Below are 17,915 nucleotides of genomic sequence, written 5' to 3'. Positions count from 1 at the left end.
TATTGGTGACCAAAAGCAATAATCTTTCAAATTATGCAATCTATATACAATTCATGTTGATAACTCCAATGTCTTATAAGAAATTGAGAGGTATGGATATTAAATATGAATATAAAATGGACACTGTCACTAGCAATATACTTAGAGATGTGTCGACTTAAGATTTACACTTGACTGGGAAAATAAATCATGACATATTCAATATACATCAATGGTTACCCCTCCATTGGATTCCTTCTAATTTTTCGGTCACTTAAAAAGTGCACTAGAACTTTCAATTTATGCTAGAATAAGCTATCTCCCAGTGTTCTAGGCCCACTGGGTCGATGCGATCATCCCTGAGGAAAGGAAAATAAAAAACAAACAATCAAACAAATACGCATCCTTTAACTTTCTTCTGGCAAAAAGTACCAAAATTCCACATTTTTGAATATAGGAGCTTGAAACCTCTATAGTAGGGTTCTTTGGTACGCTGAGTCTGATGATGTCATTTTCATTAAGATTCTAAGAATTTTAAGGGTTTTTCTCCTTTTTGGAAAATCAGGCAAATTTTCTCAGGCTCGCAACCTGTAACAGGTAAAATCAAACTTAATAAAACTTATATTTTCAAAATCAGTATAAGAATTCATTTCTATTGAAATTTCTATCGGTATTTAATTTCCCTTTTTTAGAGTTTTGTTACTATTGAGCCAGGTTGCTCCCTACTTACAGTTCGTTGCCACGAACCGTTTGACAAACTAATTACTCATATATTTTATATTGCAGCAATGTAAATACCTGCGACAGCAAGTTGCTGTTACCGGAACTGCCAAAGTTCTTCGAGATAAGAAAGGTAAACATCATTCTGATTTTTTTTCCAATGTCTTTAATTTTAGCTAGTTTCAAATTAATTAAAAATTAAATTACGATGAAAATGAAAATCTAGGTTAGAACTAAAGACAGGTCATAAATTTTCAGGTATTCATCTTGAACAAAATAGCTTCAAATTCAAAGAATAGAATAAAAGAAAGATAGACCCATACCTCCGATATATAAAAAAGCAAGTTTTCTCAGCTGAAAAAAGGAAAAAGTGAAGAAGGTAACCCACCTCATATACGAAGTAGTTTCTGTTCGTGAAATCTCCTTTTCGTGGTAATCCGTAAGCCCTATATCATATTTTTATAGGGTTTATCAGGAGAAGGGTTATTCGATTGTTTTAGTACCCTTTTTGAGGAAAAATTAGAAAAAAATTGTTCTGAAGTAATTCTGTAAAAAATTTAAAGTTAGGGTAGAGAGGGGAAACTCCCTTCCATGTTTGTGATAACACTGAAATATATTATCAATATTGCATTTCAAGTTCCAAATCACTTCATACTTACTCTTTGGTGCCCGCTGTCTTAAAATGAACTCTTAATTACATCTAACAGTGACTGACCCTTATTTGGTCACTAGAGCTTACCTAGAGTCCTAATTCTACTTGCTGAGGGTTGTCCTTAGTTAAAAGTCAGATTATATAGTTGGGAAAGTATATCACGAGATATTTAATAGACCCCAGTGGTTACCACCGAATATTAGAACGGACATAAAATTAACACTTGCTTCATCCAATTTCATTTTACGAAAAGAACATGCTACATCATCTGATGTAACAGTCTCTCTTATATCGGCAGTACTTCATGTGCGGAAACAACAGGTTATGAGTTCTGTTGCTTTGGCAGTGGAAAAACTGAGAGCTATTGGAAATAATTTCAACCTACTTGTTGCTCATGCAATCACCAATCAGCGTAATATCGTCAGTGGTTCACAAATCTTCTCCGACTCCTCATTTATCAACGGTGAAATTCCTACAATACTGGCAGTCGCATTTGTAAAAAGTGCATGTGCTATACAATCTTGGACACCACGAATTTTAATGTTTGGATTTTCCTCTCTTGTGTGAAGTAAATGGAATCCCACTCTATAATTTATTCTTCGATAAATCCTAAAGGACACTGTATGACTTGACAAGACAATGCAATCCCTATATTGAGATTCACAATTATTTAAAAATGGTATAACTGATAAAATGTTTGCAAAACCTCATGGTATCGTTATATTGGACTTGTTTGTCACTCAAGATATGAGTATTGTACGATCAGGGAGTGTACGTTTAGGGTGCTCTTTGCCGAGATCAATTTGATGCTTACTTGCCGAAATCAATTTGATACTTACTGGGAAATCATTACTGATGGTAGTGTTCTACTACACCTCGCACCAGGAGCAGAAAATTAAATGATCAGAATATTTAATTTGGATTTATAAATGTCCAATTACAATTGCTACTGCGTACCATCGAATTTTCTGAAACAAATTAAAAGTGTTAACAATACCCTTATCATTTTTAATAGCACTCTACCGAACGTAAAGACAGGTCATTGGCTTTGCGTCTTTCAAAAAGCCAAGAATATAGAATTTTTGATCTTCTTGGCCTACCATACTCATTCTATACTCCAATTTTATCGGAGTATAGACAATTTTCAGACAGTATCAACAATTTTATTGAAAGTAGTGGAAGAACTATTATTCAAAACCACAAGAGAATGCAAGATTTAACGACTAAAAGCTTTGGTTTTCATGCCCTACTATAATTCGTTTTCCGATGTTGCTGCTATATAGACAATGAACTTCCCAACTTTTACATAAAAAATTCTCGTCTGAATTACTTCCTAGTGGAAAATATACTTCCATACCTGTATAATATTGATTTCAGTGCCCAAGAAATAAAAGTTCAAAAAATGTTCTTAAATTCGTTTTTTAATAAAAAAATGTATACATACACAAGAAATGACTTTTCTCTCCACTTTAGATTTCTTCTTCAAAGTATAGGTAGCTTTCGAGAACAACTAATGGCCGCAGATCATCTGAATTCAATGTATACTGATCTTGATATTCAAAGTCGGGGTCACATTTTCTACAGTACAATGTAACCTCATTCTTATTGTATCTCTTCGTGAAGTCAATGATACTATTTCGGTTGATATTATAAAATTTATGTGTTTCAATTTGCTTATTTGAAGCAATATCACAAACAGTGTTTTCAAACGAAGAATCACTTTATGTAACACTCAATAAAAACCAGTGGGTTTATAATCATAGTAACCATTGTCTTCACAACCATTGTGCAGAAAATAATTTTTCTTGTTATTCCAACAGTTGAAGCGCAGACCTGATTCTTCCTCCCAAAACAATTTAAAACTACGAAGATACCAGTCTCTTTAGAAATAAACTAAAATCTCGCTTAGTGTTCTTTCCAATTATACCGAGATAGGTATTTTCCACTGATCACACTTATCATACTAGCAATTGAAGCATAGGGATCCTCTAGTGTGAGAGTCACAAATCTCTTCGAGACAGGAGTTCTTAATTTGTACTGCATATCCTCTATGCAATTTACACGGATTGCATAATCTACACTTTTCACCAAACTCGTTAACAATTGTAAAATTCTCACAGGATGACCAGCTGCCAACTGTATATATACAAAGTGAACATGTACAGAACATTTTTTTTAATGTTGACACTATCACAGCCAAAATAAAACTATCTTACGAATGGTAAAGAGAGTGGTCTTTTCTAGTGTTTGAGAGAGAGGAGTTGGGAAAGGATATTCAAAATTATCGACTTATTTATTGTTCTCATGAAAAAAAACGTTAGGATAGTCTTAAATCGTCGTTTAGCATTCTTTGAAAAGTATTTTTCTTTAAAAAAGATAACTCTAGAAGATCATCATCTCGAAACAAACAATTTTCCAAAATCTGAAGATTTTTCACGATTTTTTTCTCAAGCCCATGCATTTTTAAATCCTAACACCCTCATACTTGACTATAGGCTAACTAAGATTCTTTCTATTTCAAGAATATTCCTAGAGGAACGGTAACCTATTAAAAATTCTTAAGAAGAAAATACATTTTCGATTTAGAAACATTTTTTTTACATAATTACAAAAATGTATCAATGATTGTTTTACTTACTGATTCAACTTATTGTCCTGAGTATATTTCAATATTGTATGTAAAGCAGCTTGAAGTCTATGTATATGCATTATATTAAGTTCTGCTGCAAAACATGACTGCTCCTTCAATTTGAATTTGCTCAATGAAATCAAATATCTTGCATACATAACATCCCATTCAAGACTTAGTCGAGATCCTCTTTTAATTTCTACTGCTACGTATGGTAATATTGTCGCTGTAGCATTGTTACTACCAACTCCCCTATCGACTTCCAATAGTCTAAATAAACTACTCATTTTTTGCTAGTATGTCTTGTCAAATAAAAACTTGATGCTAAAGATTATATTCAAATTGTTCTCGCTCTGAATTCTACTTTCTTAAAAATATGAACTACATTTAAAATCCAGCCTTATATTGAATTTGCTTGCTATGGTTGGTTTCTAGGGTCTCGGCTATATGCAAATGAGAATCTCATGGAAGTATGCAAAAGAGATGTGTCCTCTGTAGTATGGTTATGTAAGTAGGTCAATGACCCAAATATAAGCAATCTTAAGAGCCCAAATGAGGGTACAAGCTCTGGAGTATAGGCAAGATTTAGTGCCGAATAAGGTGTGCTAATGGGGGTAATTAGGGTCCCACTACTCATATTGTCTAAAAAAAAGATTTATCTCATAAATTCTTCCTTGTTCTAAAAAAAGATCTATGTCTTAAATCCTTCATTGTTTCACACTCACTTATCAAATAAAACACACTTTCAATCATACATCCATTGGGAATGAGCTGGGATACGTAAAAAAGCTATTAAGTTACATTTAATGAAACACCATTGTCCTGCTTCTGACATATCTTCTGAGCTTTTTTGGAATACTTTTAAAAATTTTAGTAGCAATAATTTTAAAATCATTAATTTCTTAACTTCTGGTAAGGATAAGACCCCAGTTACTCGCCAAAGAGGGGTCTATAAATACCCTGTGATTGTGGAAATTACTATGTCGGCAGGACCCATCAGAATCTAGAAAAAACGGTTACAACAGCATAAAACAGACATAGACAAGCCATTAATTTCAAATAGTTCCAACAACTCTTTTGATTCTGCTTTAGGTTGGCATATATTTAATAATCCGTCCCACACGATACTTTTTGAAAAATTTTTCACTCATTAGTAATGATTTGGGGATAAAACAGGTGGTTCGAGAATCAATCGAAATTAATCTCAAAATAAATAATAAAATTTCTTTGAACAGGGACTTAGGGGAATACTCACTAAATTCTTTATACTCAAATTTAATTAAAAACGATCTAAATTTTACTAAACCGATTTATAATAGTACTGAACCAGCTACGAAAAGGCCTTTGAGAAAGGCTGCCAAAAAAGCAAGGTTGGCTCTGAGAAATTGCATTTAATCACTTTTTTCTCCTTAGTTTGAATGAATTTATATTCTCACTTCTGTCAGTCCTGGTTGAACTTCGTTGAATTAAGGATGCTAGGGCTGTTTTTTTTTAAAGTTTTTAAAGAACATTATTTAGTTTTAATTCTCACAATTTAATGTAAGTTTATTTATATATACATATTTTCTCTCTTGTTCTCGTATTGTGCTGAAGACGGCCCTTGGACATAGGGCCGAAATATTCACAGAACTGATTTCCACTGTCTTGAAAAGATTTTCCCTATTGTTTCTACTTTGTGTTTGTTTGTTATGGAAAGGCAGTGTGGTCTACGTCGCCATTTTCGCTATTTTAAAAATGTTCCACTTTTATACACTAATGAGCATTGGACTATTCTTAATTTTTTCTTCGATTTACAATGAATAATGATATTAAAACCTTATAGTAACAGAAGCAAAAGGCTCCGGCATTCTGGCTTTCGTATACTTTAATAGAAGCGTAAAGTTCCGACAAATTTGGCATTTTCATACGTAAACATCTTAGAAACATCAGTGCACTTTTCATCACACACTCACACTGGAATACATTAGGTGAAGGGGGTAAAACAAGGAACTTAGAAAGTATTTAGAAAGGATATAGATTATATCCTTTAGATATAAAAGGATATAAGGATATAGATTAGAAAGGATATTTAGAAGGATATCGTGTCTCAGAGCTCTTATTTTAAATCCCGAACAGATCTGGTGATATTGGGGGGGATTTGGGAGGGGTAAACCTAAAACTTGGAAAACACTTAGAGTGGAGCGATCGGGATGAAACTTGGTGAGAAAAATAAGCACAAGTCCTAGATACATGATTGACATAACCGTAACGAACCCGCTCTCTTTGGGGTAGTTGGGGGGGGGGGGGGTAATTCTGAAAAATTAGAAAAATGAGGTATTTTTAACTTAGGAATGGGTTATCTGATCTCAATTAAATTTGATATTTAGAAGGATATCGTGTCTCAGAGCTGTTATTTTAAATCTCGACCGGATTTGGTGACATGGGGGGTGAGGAGTTGGGAGGGCGAAACCTAAAACTTGGGAAACACTTAGAGTGGAGGGATCGGGATGAAACTTGGTGGGAAAAATAAGCATAAGTCCTAGATACATGATTGACATAACTGGAACGGATCCGCTCTCTTTGGGGTAGTTGGGGGGGGGGGGTTAATTCTGAAAAATTTGAAAAAATGAGGTATTTTTAACTTACGAACGGGTGATCGGATCTCAATGAAATTAGATATTTAGAAGGATATCGTGTCTCAAAGCTCTTATTTTATGTCCCGACCGGATCTGGTGACTTTGGGGCGAGTTTGGGCTGGAGGAACCTAAAATCATGGAAAACGCTTAGATTGGAGGGATCGGGATGAAAATGGGTGGGAAAAATAAGCAGAAATCTTAGATACATAATTTACATAATTGGAACGGATCCGCTCTATTGGGGGGGGGGTGGATCTAATCCTGAAAAATTAGAAAAAATTACGTATTTTTAACTTACGAAGGAGTGATCGGATCTTCATGAAACTTCATATTTAGAAGGACCTCGTGACTCAGATCTCTTATTTTAAATCTCAACTGGATCCAGCGTAATTGGGGGGGGGGCAATTGAGGGGAACCGGAAATCTTAGAAAATACTTAAAACGGTGAGAACAAGATGGAACTGGATGGAAAGAATAAAAACCTGTCTAAGACACGTGACTGACATAATCGGACTAGATCTGCTCTCTTTGGTGGAGTTGGGGGGGAGGTAATTTTGAAAATTGAGGTATTTTTAACTTACGAAAGGGTGACCAGATCTTAATGAAATTTGATATTTAGATGTGTCTTGCGCTTTAAAGCTCTAATTTTAAATTCCGACCAGATCCTGTGACATTGGGGGGAGTTGGAGGGGGAAACCAGAATTCTTGGAAAATGTGAAAATTGGGGTATTTTTATTTTACGAATAGGTGATCGGATCTTAATGAAATTAAATAAAAAAAACAAATTTTTTTAGCTGAAAGTAAGGAGCGACATTAAAACTTAAAACGAACAGAAATTACTCCTTATATGAAATGGGTTGTCCCCTCCGCAATCCCTCGCTCTTTACGCTAAAGCTTTTAATTGTTTTAAAAAGTAGAATTGTGGCAAAGATTCAAACTTCAGCGTAAAGAGCGAGGGATTGCGGAGGGGACAACCTGAATGCCCCAGGGGGACATTTCTGAACGTTTTTGAATTAATGCATGTTTGGTTTTGGCTCTCCGCTCATAAATTATTAAAATGAAATTTGTATATTAATTCTTTTATTAGCTAAATGTCTTTCTCTTAGTTTTGATCAGACGATTTTGAGAAATAAGGGGTGGAGAAGGAGGCCTAGTTGCCCTCCAATTTTTCGGTTACTTAAAAAGGCAACTAGAACTTTTAATTTTTAATGAACGTTTTTATTAGTAAAAAATACACGTAACTTAAGAATTAACTTACGTAACAAACTTTCGTAACCTTAATTTTTATTATGTATAACAGGGGGTTTGTACCCTCGTTTATACCTCGCTCTTTACACTAAATCGTAATTTTTGTCCCAATTCTTTAAGAATGACCCCTAAATCAGAAAGGCCGTAGAATAAATATTTGAAATCACTAAAAATACTTTAGTATAAAGAGCAAGGTATTTATCTCCTCCTAAATACCTCGCTCTTTATGCTAAAGTATTTTTAGAACCCCTCATATGCGTAATTATCTCTGTTCGTTTTAAGTTTCAATGCTACTTCTTCCTTTCCTGTTTATTTTTCATTGTTTTCTTATAGTAATGCTAGAGAATCCTGCGCCCTTTTCATTGAATTTTTCTTCCCCCATGACAGATTGCTCCAAGGAAGATCCTCCAACATAGCCCCCTCTCCTCAGCCCCACCCCCAAACAAAATAAAATCCCCCTGAAAACGTCTGTACAGTTCCCAATAACCATTAATATATGTAAACACTGGTCAAAGTTTGTAACTTGCAGCCCCTCCCCCAGGGATTGTGGGGGAGTAAGTCATCCCCAAAGACATAGTTATTATGGATTTCGACTATGCTGAACAAAATGGCTATCTCAAAATTTTGATCCGTTGACTTTGGGAAAAAATGAGCGTGGGAGGGGGCCTAGATGCCCTCCAATTTTTTCGGTCACTGAAAAAGGGCACTAGAACTTTTCATTTCCGTTAGAATGAGCCCTCTTGCGACATTCTAGGACCACTTGGTCGATACGATGACCCCTGGGGAAAAGAAAAAAAAAAAAAACAAATAAACACGCACCCGTGATTTGTCTTCTGGCAAAAAATACAAAATTCCACATTTTTGTAGATAGGAGCTTGAAACTTCTATAGTAGGGTTTTCTGATACGCTGAATCTGATGGTGTCATTTTCGTTAAGATCCTACGACTTTTAGGGGGTGTTTCTCCCTATTTTCTTAAATAAGGCAAATTTTCTCAGGCTCGTAACTTTTGATGGGTAAGACTAAACTTGATGAAACTTATTTATTTAAAATCAGCATTAAAATGCGATTCTTTTGATGTAGCTATTGATATCAAAATTCAATTTTTAGAGTTTTGGTTACTATTGAGCCGGGTCGCTCCTTACTACAGTTCGTTACCACGAACTGTTTGATTTGATATTTAGAAAGAATTCATGTCTCAGAGCTCTTATTTCAAATTCCGCCCAGATCTTTTGACATTGGGGGGAGTTGGAGGGGGAAATCTTGGAAAACACTTGGAGTGGAGGAATCGGGATGAAACTTGGTGGATAGAATAAGCAAATGTCCTTGATACGTGATTGACGGAACCGTACTGGATTTGCTCTCTTTGGGGGAGTTGGGGGGAGGGGTTCAGTGATTTGGCGAGTTTGGTGCTTCTGGACGTGCTAGGACGATGAAAATTGGTAGGCATATCGGGGAGCTGCACAAACTGACTTCATAAAGTCTTTTTCCCAGATTCAACCATCTGGGGGGGCTAAAGGGAGAGGAAAAATTAGCAAAAATTAAGTATTTATAACATACGAGTGGGTGATCGGATCTTAATGAATTTTGATATTTAGAAGGACATCGTAACCCAGAGCTCTTATTTTAAATCCTGACCGGCATTAAGCCTCTTATTTTCCTTTTAAATCAATCTATTGATTAATAGTATTTTGCTAGAGCTCATACCATATGATCTCTTGGCTCTTAGCTCTTTTTGCCTCGTCACAAGTGCCATGTGAGCTCTTAGCTCTTGCTAACCTTACGATTTTGTTTAATTTTTGACAAATTGTGCTTAAATTTATATCAGATGTTGGGCTAGAAATACTGAAGGGAAATTATCTAATTTTCAAGGTTTTCCTTGCTTTTTTGGAGTACAACCGCCTTTACAATTGTGCATATTTGATAAAAAGTAACTAGGAGGCTCTTTTGACAAATCCTTAGGATTTTTTAAAGAGTGAAGTTAAGATAAAAAAATAAATTATGTAAGTGTTTATGTCAAGATGAAATTTTCAAATGTTTAATGATTAATGATCCATGTTTAATGATTAATGATCCATGGCAAAATTTTTATTTGGAAATTAAAAAAAAACAACGCTACTTACAGAACTATCAATATCCCAGCGAAAATACCAACCTTATCGCAACCCAAAACAAACTGAAGCCAACGCAACCCACAGCAACATCAGTTTTTGAATGATACGCACTTCAATGGTCAGAAAAGGGCGGATAGAATTAGAAGTTAACTAATTATTAAAAAGATTTGCGAACTTTTAGCATAAAGAGTATAAGATCAAAAGAATGTCAGTTCTCTCACTCCACGATAGTTTCAGGTTGATGTAGCCCTTTAAATAATGACGAAGACCACGCTGCCTTTCCATCAAAAACACCAAAAACAAGAAGAAAAACAGGGAATTTTTTAAGATAGTGGGAAACAAATTAGAATGAATATTTCGGCCCTATGTCCAAGGGCCGTCCTCAGCAATACAAATAAGAAAAAAAAAACTTACAAGAGGATAAAATCAATAAAACTGAAATGAACAGTTTTTCAAAACAGTCCCAGCATCCATACCTCAGCGAAGTTCAACCAGGACTGATAAATAAATTGTTATGAAACGAGGCAATTCATTAAAATGAAAGAAAATGAGTTAAAAACAAGTATTTAATGCTAGCCTAGCTTTTTTCTCTGCTGATGTTATAGGTCGATTTGTGACAGGTTCTGTGTTAATATCTATTGGTTTTTTATAATATTTTGTAAGGTCATTTTTAATTAAATTTGTGTATAGAGCATTCAGTGAATTAACTCTTAAATTCATATTTAAGGAAATATTATTATTAATCTTAAGTCTGATTTCAATTGCTTCTTGAACTGCTTGCTTTTTGCCTCGATCATTGCTAATAATGGCGGATTCTTCAAAAAGTATTTTGTGGCTTGGATTTTCGAAAACATGGCTGCTTAAAGCAGAATCAAAGGAAACAGAAGTAATATTAGAATTCAGAGCTTTGGTGATATCATCTTTATGCTGTTGTAGGCGTTTCTCGAAATTGTGGTGGGTTCTCCCCACATAGAATTTGCCACAGTCACATGGTATTTGACAGACACCTCTTTGGCGAGTAAATGGAGTCTTATCTTTACCAGAATTTAGGAGATTTATGATTTTCAAATTATTAGTAAATACAACATACAGATTATTTTGTGTTCATATTTAAGATTTTTAGTGATTTTTGGGATATATGGGAGGTAAATTATGTTTTGGGGCTTATCGGGATTCTCACATGGTAAATTATCGTTGATTTTATGGGAGTGTCTTTTCACTCTATGGTTAATTGTACTATTAATAAATAAAAGAGGATACCCATTTCCAAAAAGTATTAGAAATTGGTATCCTCTTTTGTTTATTAATAATTAATAAGTGTATTAACTTTATTAAGTTTATTATTAACTTTATAAGTTTATATTAAGTTTATTAATTATTAACTAAAATAATAAGTTTATTAAAAAAAACCTATACAAAAACATAGCTATATTTTGTGACTGGTTGGTACTGAGAAGGTGACAAATACTGAATTAATATTCTTGTTGCATTCTGTTTCCAAAGTTAACTCAAGTGGTGTAAATTTCCACTTTTTTTTATTATTTCGTTTGTAAATATTAAATTAAAATGCTATTCTGCTGATCCAAACTAAGACTCCAGAGGGCCATAAATTTTTTACTGTTTTAAAAAGTAGAGTTGTGACAAAAAGTCGAACTTTAGCGTAAAGAGTGAGTCGTTGAGGAGGGGACAACCCCTTTCATATACGGAACAGTTTCTGTTCGTTTTAAGTTTTAATGTCGCTCCTAACTTGCAGTTAAAAAAACTCGTGTTTTTTATTTAATAATGTTTTAGGATGAACAGAGGAGGCGATATGTCATAAAACGCAAAGCTTTAATTAGATGGAAATAGGTAGTTAAGTGGCCACCATTTGCTCACGGAAATCTAAAATGTGAATTAATAATATCTTTGCACTTCTAATAGTGCACTTCAAACGCTTCTTTTTTTAATTTTGATTCTCTTTTTAATTCTTTCTAAAATTCTTTTTAATTCTCTGTTTAATTTTGTGCATAATCTAGTCCCGAAAACTTTTAATGAGTGTTACCGTTTCAGAAGTTCTGTTCATGATCATGATACAAGAAGATATGATAACTTAGTTGTGAATATTCAAAGTAGTGTGAGATCTGGTTTTACTTTGAAGTATCTTGACCCTTCTGTATAGAATTCGCTTCATGTGAGCATTAGGGTGGCTGGCCACAGTTTAAAAAAAAAAAAAAAATGAATTTTTCTTGGGGAATTAGCTTTTTTATGTTTCTTTTAGTTTTTCTTTTGGGGGGGGATTCGAGTCGGTTATAGGACTGGAGGGAGGAGCGGATTGAAGTGGATGGATTTGTATTTTGATGGTGGTTGTTGCCCTGGGGGTGTTTAAGAGATGGTGATTGTCTTTTCTTTTTTTCTTTATTATTATTATTTTAATTAGTCTAGGATGCTTCTATGAATATTTATGTAGTTTTTTATTATTATTATTATTATTAATTTAGGATGCCTTTAGGAATGTTTACATAGTTAATCGCTACGCGTTAGCAAAATTTAAATTTTTCCCTAGCGTAGTGATTTATATCTGTAATAGTTTATATTTTTGTTTATTATGTTAACAGAAATCAAAAGTCATACATTTACTTTCTAATATACAAATCCCCTAAAAAATAACAATGTTCTAAAAAGCACACTGATTCACAAAAAAAAGTAGACCCAAGTCTTATGATACCCAAAAAGGGAAAGATGTCAATTTATTCGTTTCTGTGCCATAGAAAGACTCGAAAACAAACTTTGACAGTGAAAATTAGTTAAAAATTAATTTTTTTCCAACTCGTTGTGAGAGAACAATCCTTAAATATCATTTCGATAGCCTAGGGAAGTTTGGATTTTAAATTTCCCCTCCTTGTTGTTACAAAATGAAGATTATCGCCTCCCAGTTGGCTTTTGCGGTAGTACGGACAGATTCCCTTGATAAATCTCGATGCAATTAAATACTTTTAGGCTGTATGCTTCATCAGTAAAATCTAATAGAGACCAAACAAAGTAAATGAAACTTTGTTTCAATTTTTTTGCAAAAAGAAAGTCTTAACAATTAAAAGCTTATAAATAACTCGACTATTAAAAACCAATTTAAAAAAAATAACTGTCATCCCACCGCTAACCAGAGCAAGTTGTCCCAACTCCAAATCCATCACTACGTTAAGGGAGGCGCGTGTCCCCATCTGGATCCGCCACTTGACCTGAGTCACTCCTTACTTACAGTTTGTTACCACGAATTGTTCGGAAAGAGTACATACCTTGAGAGTAGAGCTTAATTTGTTGTTCAAAATTTATTGCTCTAAATTGAAATTTACTTACAGTGCTTACAGTACCAATCGATGCATTAGTTCCTGGTGATGTGATTGTTTTGACGGAGGAAAACAAAACAATTCCGTGTGACCTTGCATTACTGACAGGGACCTGCTCCGTAAATGAATCTTTGTTGACTGGAGAAAGTATTCCTGTTGCTAAGGTCTGTAATTAATTTCTATATAATTTAATAGCTTAATTTAGATTTAAAACTTATATTTATATATAAACATATTTAACTTATATTTAAACATATATATATATATATATATATATATATATATATATATATATATATATATATATATATATATATATATATATATATATATATGTATATATATATAAATATATATATATATATATATATATATATATATATATATATATGTATATATATATATATATATATATACATATATATATATATATATATATATATATATATATATATATATATATATATATATATATATATATATATATATATATATATATATATATATATATATATATATATATATATATATATATATATATATATATATATATATATATATATATATATATATATATATATATATATATATATATATATATATATATACATATATATATATACATATATATATATATATATATATATATATATATATATATATATATATATATATATATATATATATATATATATATATATATATATATATATATATATATATATATATATATATATATATATATATATATATATATATATATATATATATATATATATATATATATATATATATATATATATATATATATATATATATATATATATATATATATATATATATATATATGTATATATATACATATATATATATATATATATATATATATATATATATATATATATATATATATATATATATATATATATAAATGTACCGTTTGCTACACTATTTACAATAAAAAAAAGGAAAAACAACTAAAAAAATAATAATAAAAATCTAAAAATAAAAAAAACTAAAACAAAAAAAAGAAAAAATTAAAAAAAACTTAAAAAAAAACACCAGAAAAACGAAAAAAACCAACTCTGGGCTATCTTGATGTTGTCGAAATCGAAGTTCTCCATCCATCATTTCGTGGTCTGCCTCGTAGAGGAATTCCGTGGAGGGATCGTTCAAGGGTGATTTTTGGGAGGCAGATTGGCTCAATTCCCATGATGTGGCCAAACCAGCGCAGTTGTTTTTTTTTCCTGAAAATGATTTCATTGGACTGGAGCCTTTGACGTCTTTCCACATCTGTGATTCAGTCAGTGTATTTGATTCCTGCAATGCGAAAGAGCCATCTCATCTCAAAAGCTATTAGTTTTGTTTCGTCTTCGGTTTTTAGAGTCCATATTTCGCATCCACAAATAACTAGGGATTGCTAAACTGTTGAATAGGCTCATTTTGAATTTTTTAGATAGGTGGTTACTTTTCCAGAGGTTGGCTAGTCTTCGGAAGCTAAAAGCTACAGTCCATGTTTCACATCAGAGCTATGACAATTATCTGAGGAGATTTGGGTACCAAGGTACAGGAAATGGTTAATCGTTTCAACCTGTCTCACGCCTACGGTGATAATGGGTGGGTTGTCTAGTTCATGTTTCTTAGTTACAATGACTTTGGTCTTGCTGGCACTGATCTCCATACCAAACTGCTTTGTGGTGTTGTAGAGCTTATCAGCTTGTGCCTGCAGTTCTTGTGTAGAGTTGGATAGCACATCAATATCATCAGTGTAGGGAAGGTTGTCTATTACCATCCCTCCTGTTGTTGAACCATATTCCGACTGCATTAGTGACAGAACAGCATTTACAAACAGGTTGAAGATATGTGGTGATAAGATGCAACTCTGGAGTTCTCCTGACAAAGCTGTGAACTCTTCTAAAAATCCTTCAGTGGTTATTGCTTGGCCCCGGAATTGGTCGTAAAGACTCTTGACTATTTGGGCTATCTCATAAGGGATCCCGTAGTGAAGGAGGGCAAGCCGGAGTCCTTCGCGCCATATCATGTCAAATTCTTGACGGAAATCCACAAATAGTTGGTAGAGTTATTGGTTAAATTTAATGTATCGTTCTATGAATTGTCGATCGACAAATATTTGATCGATTGTTAATCTCCCAGGTCAGAAGCCGGCCTGATATTCTCTGGCAAAGGAAGCTGTTGCTTGTTTGCGTTGGAGGAGGACTTTTGTCAGCACACGTGACTGATCGCTCGTGAGGCTGATGGCACGATAGTTTCCCCACTCTTTCTTTGCCCCTCGGTTTCCAACACCGCAGACACAATTGTATGGTATAGATCAGTTACATCATCTCATCCGACGTTAATGAGTTCAGCAGTGACTCCGTCAGGAAGGGGTTTTTCCTTGTTTGAGCGACATGATTGCTGACTCAGTTTCTGATTTGAGTGGTAGTAGAGTGTTCTGAGTTCTAGGTCGGGATTGGGGAATCGGGTTAATATTTCAGGCAAAAATTACCTGAGTAAATCTTATGCCATCTTCTGGACAAGTTGCACAAAAAATATATCGCCCGATAAAATTGTTTTTCCGATATCTGATAATGACACTGACCCTCATATCGGTCTGATAATATCAGTCGGCCAATATTTCGGTCAGGCCCTAATCTATATATATATATATATATATATATATATATATATATATATATATATATATATATATATATATATATATATATATATATATATATATATATATATATATATATATATATATATATATATATATCAGTGCTTCCACTCTCGAATCTCAAAATTTGGGGACAAGTTTAAAAAATTTGGGGAGTTTTCGGGGACAAGTCTTCAAGATTCGGGGGATTTTCGGTGGCATGTTCAAAATGAAATTTCGTTGCCAAAAATTCGGGACCCAAAATTGGTTATAGCTTCATTTTCAGGCTCAAGTAGGGCTTGGGTCCGCGTAGTAAATCAAGTTTTGACAGAGGATGTTTTAGAGCTAGAGTACGTGATTGGAACCCATAGTTAAAAACGATTATTGCTGATATTACGGACAAAACCTCAAAACTGTTTTCAAACTAAGAAAAAATAAGCTGAATTACACTCTGAAACTCTGTTGCCTTAGTTTTATATTATCCTTGCTGCTTTATTCTCTTAGCCCGAAAACAAGACTTTTATGTCATTTGTTTTCAGAAAGACGACAAAAATAAAGCATAGAAAGTCAATAATCGCATACACAGCAATAACAAATGTAATGATTTCTCCAAATTAATGAATATTCTTCGGCAAGCAAACATGAACTTCCACCAGGAATTTAATTTTTAAAAAATCACCGGAAAGCAAGGAGCAACAGTAAAAATTAGAACGAACAGAAACAATAACATAATAAGGGGATTGCCCCCTCTGAACACCTGACTATTCACGCTGAAGTTTTTTAGTACTTAAGCTTCTCATTATTCTGTTTAAACTACAATTATGTTTCGGGAGTCGTTCTTACAGAATCGGGACTAAATTCAAACTTAAGCGTAGAGAAAGAGGGGGCCCCTTATATGAATCCCCTTCATATATATAATATTTTTTGTTTATTTTAGTGTTGCTCCTTAGGCGTAATTACAGACGAAAAAAAAAAATTTATTTTATTTCAAATGATTTTTTTTAATTCTAGGAAATCCAGCTCCACCTCCACGGAAAAACTATTCCTCTCCCCGGAAAAATCGTCTAGACAGTTCAATACCGTTAAAACTTTATCTCGGACAATTACCCCTAACATCTCCACGCGTAAGATTGGGTTTACAAAGAGAAAAAAATAAAATTTTGTTTAGGAATTCTGGCCAATCCCCCCAGTGTAAAATTTCCCCTCAAAATTTTATCCCCCGGAGATATGCTTCCCAATGGAAAGTTCTCCCTGTGGAAAATTCTCCAGCAGAAGTTCAATCCTTTACCCGAATAAAGAATGCATACTTCCAAATAGCAGATATCATACGTAAACGATGGGCAAATTATATATTTTCAAGACCTTTCCCCAGGTGCTGTGGAAGGTCAAATTAACTCCAAAGGCAAAGTTACTGGGTCTCTAAATTATGCTGTACAAAATGGCTATGATATCTAAATTTTGATCAAACGGTTTAGGGGGGAGGGGGAAAGGGCGTGGAAGGGGCTATAGCTGCCATCCTCATGGAAAAATACATCTCCTGGGAAAGTTCGCATTTTTGCACATAGGAGCTTTAACCCTATACATTTGCTTTCTCTGATACGCTGAATCTGATGGTGTTATTTTTGTTCAGGATCTTTGAGATTTTTATGGAGTGTTTTCCCCTTTTTTCAAAAATTAAGCAAATTTTCTCAGGCTTGTAGTCTTTGAAGAGTGACACCGGACTTAAAATATCTTATATATTTGGTGCCAGTATAATAAGTCAATCCTTTTGATATGTCTGTTGTATTTTAGAGTTTCGGTTATTATTGAGCAGGGAGGGATCCAGGATTTTCTTTAGGGGGGGCGCATTATAGGTTGCTCTGATAAACTCGAGAACAAAGAGATGCCTGCAATTTAAAGGGAACCTCGACAACTATGCGCCGTAAGTAGGTAGTGGAAATGGTCGTAATCTAGTCCAAAACCTGGCGAGGGTTAAAGTTCTA

At 33.5% G+C, this 17,915-nt stretch overlaps 1 protein-coding gene across 2 annotated transcripts in view; it reads left to right on the top strand.

Annotated features, from left to right (window-relative positions):
* Positions 1 to 17,915, top strand: part of LOC136030423 (probable cation-transporting ATPase 13A5) — a 168,023-nt gene that overhangs the window by 55,380 nt on the left and 94,728 nt on the right. For both annotated transcript variants that reach the window (XM_065709391.1, XM_065709392.1), the window contains exons 6-7: positions 766 to 832; positions 13,290 to 13,441. In XM_065709391.1, the coding sequence (XP_065565463.1) occupies positions 766 to 832; positions 13,290 to 13,441 (219 nt within the window). The remainder of the gene's footprint in view (positions 1 to 765; positions 833 to 13,289; positions 13,442 to 17,915) is intronic.

Source organism: Artemia franciscana, chromosome 8 (genome assembly GCF_032884065.1).
Source record: "Artemia franciscana chromosome 8, ASM3288406v1, whole genome shotgun sequence".
Lineage (NCBI taxonomy): Eukaryota > Metazoa > Arthropoda > Branchiopoda > Anostraca > Artemiidae > Artemia > Artemia franciscana.
This window is presented reverse-complemented; position numbering and strand designations above follow the sequence as displayed.